The 1786-nt window shown below is 58.8% G+C and overlaps 1 protein-coding gene across 9 annotated transcripts in view; it reads left to right on the forward strand.

Moving 5' to 3' along the window:
• Positions 1-1509, forward strand: part of ELAVL3 (ELAV like RNA binding protein 3) — a 94979-nt gene extending 93470 nt beyond the window's left edge. For 5 of the 9 annotated variants that reach the window (XM_075577525.1, XM_075577526.1, XM_075577530.1 and 2 more), the window contains one exon: positions 1138-1509. In XM_075577525.1, coding sequence (XP_075433640.1) covers positions 1138-1489 — 352 coding nt within the window. In that variant the 3' untranslated portion in view covers positions 1490-1509. The remainder of the gene's footprint in view (positions 1-1137) is intronic. The other 4 variants (XM_075577529.1, XM_075577532.1, XM_075577527.1 and 1 more) reach the window with 1 other exon arrangement.
• Positions 1510-1786: the final 277 nt, after the last annotated feature.

Consider the following 1786-nt stretch of genomic DNA (forward strand, 5'->3'; position numbering starts at 1 on the left):
ATCTCTCTCTCTCTCTCTCTCTCTCTCTCCTTCCTTCTTCCCCCACCGCCTCTCTCTCTCACCATCCTCTCTCCCTCTATCTCCTTCCTTCCTCCTTCCCTCTCTCTCCCCTTCCTCTCTCCCTCTATCGCCTGCCTTCCTTCCTCCCTCTCTCTCTCTCCCTTACGCCTTCCTCCCTCTCTCCTTCCTCTCTCCCTCTATCTCCTTCCTTCCTCCCTCCCTCTCTCCTTCCTCTCTCTCTCCCTCCCTCCCTCCCTCCCTCCCTCCCTCCCTCTCTCCCTCCCTCCCTCCCTCTCTCCCTCTCTCCTTCTCTCCCTCTATCTCCTTCCTTCCTCCCTAACTCTCTCCTTCCTCTCTCTCCCTTTCGCTTCCTCCCTCCCTCTATCTCCTTCCTTCCTCCCTCCCTCTCTCTCTCCTTCCTCTCTCTCCCTCTCGCCTTCCTCTCTCCCTCTATCTCCTTCCTTCTCCCTCCCTCTCTCTCTCATTCCTTCCTCCCTCTCTCCCTCCCTCTCTCCTTCCTCTCTTCCTCCCTCTCTCCTTCCTCTCTCCCTCTCTCCATGCCTCTCGCCTTCCTCCCTCTGTCTCCTTCCTCCCTCCCTCTCTCCATGCCTCTCGCCTTCCTCCCTCTGTCTCCTTCCTCCCTCCCTCCCTCTCTCCTTCCTCCCCTCTCCCCCTTTCTACCTCCCTTCCCTTCCATCCTCCCTCCCCTCCCTTCTTCCCCCTTTCTCTCTCCTCCCAATCTCTCTCTCTCTCCTTCCTTCCCCCCTCCCCTTCTATCCTCCCTCTCCCCTCCCTTCTTCCCACCGCCTCTCTCTCTCTCTCTCTCTCACTCTCACTCTCTCTCTCTCTCTCTCTCTCTCCCTCTCCTCCTCTCTCTCTCCTTCTCTCTCTCCTCTCTCTCCTTCTCCCTCTCTCTCCTCCCCTCCCTCGCTTCTCTCCTTCCCCCCCCTCCTCCTCCTCCTCTCTCACCCAGATCTCTTCCTAACACCCAATGTAGTCCCGTCTCCTTCCTCCCCAGGTTCTCCCCCACCACCTCCCACTCTCCCTCCTCCCTCTCTCTCCTCTCCTTCCTTCCCCCTCCTCCTCCTCCTCCTCTCCTCCTCGCTCACCCAGATCTCTTCCTTACACCCAATGTAGTCCCGTCTCCTTCCTCCCCAGGTTCTCCCCCATCACCATAGACAGCGTGACCAACTTGGCCGGGGTCAACCTCGCGGCGGGTCCCACGTCCGCCGGCTGGTGCATCTTCGTCTACAACCTGTCGCCGGAGGCGGACGAGAGCGTCCTGTGGCAGCTCTTCGGTCCCTTCGGGGCGGTCACCAACGTCAAGGTGATCCGCGACTTCACCACCAACAAGTGCAAGGGCTTCGGCTTCGTGACCATGACCAACTACGACGAGGCCGCCATGGCTATCGCCAGCCTGAACAGCTACCGGCTCGGCGACCGCGTCCTGCAGGTCTCCTTCAAGACCAGCAAGCAGCACAAGGCGTGAGGTGGGGGGGAGGGGGGAGAGAGGGGGGCATGGGGGGGGGAGGGGAGAGGAGAGAGAGCGGGGGAGAGAGGGGGGACAGGGGGCTGCAGGTCTCCTTCAAAACAAGTAATAAGCAGGAAAAGGAACAGTAGGGGGGGGGGGGAAAGCGCGCTCTTGCAACAGTCTATAAGGTGGCGCCAGGGGTAAAGAAATGATGAGCAAAACTACACTGGCCTAAACAAGTGAAAAAGACCCCTATATAACTAGCACTCATGGAATGATGATATGGTAAGTACAGAATAAAACTTAACCTTTATT

This window comes from Ascaphus truei, chromosome 20 (assembly GCF_040206685.1).
Source record: "Ascaphus truei isolate aAscTru1 chromosome 20, aAscTru1.hap1, whole genome shotgun sequence".
Classification (NCBI taxonomy): domain Eukaryota; kingdom Metazoa; phylum Chordata; class Amphibia; order Anura; family Ascaphidae; genus Ascaphus; species Ascaphus truei.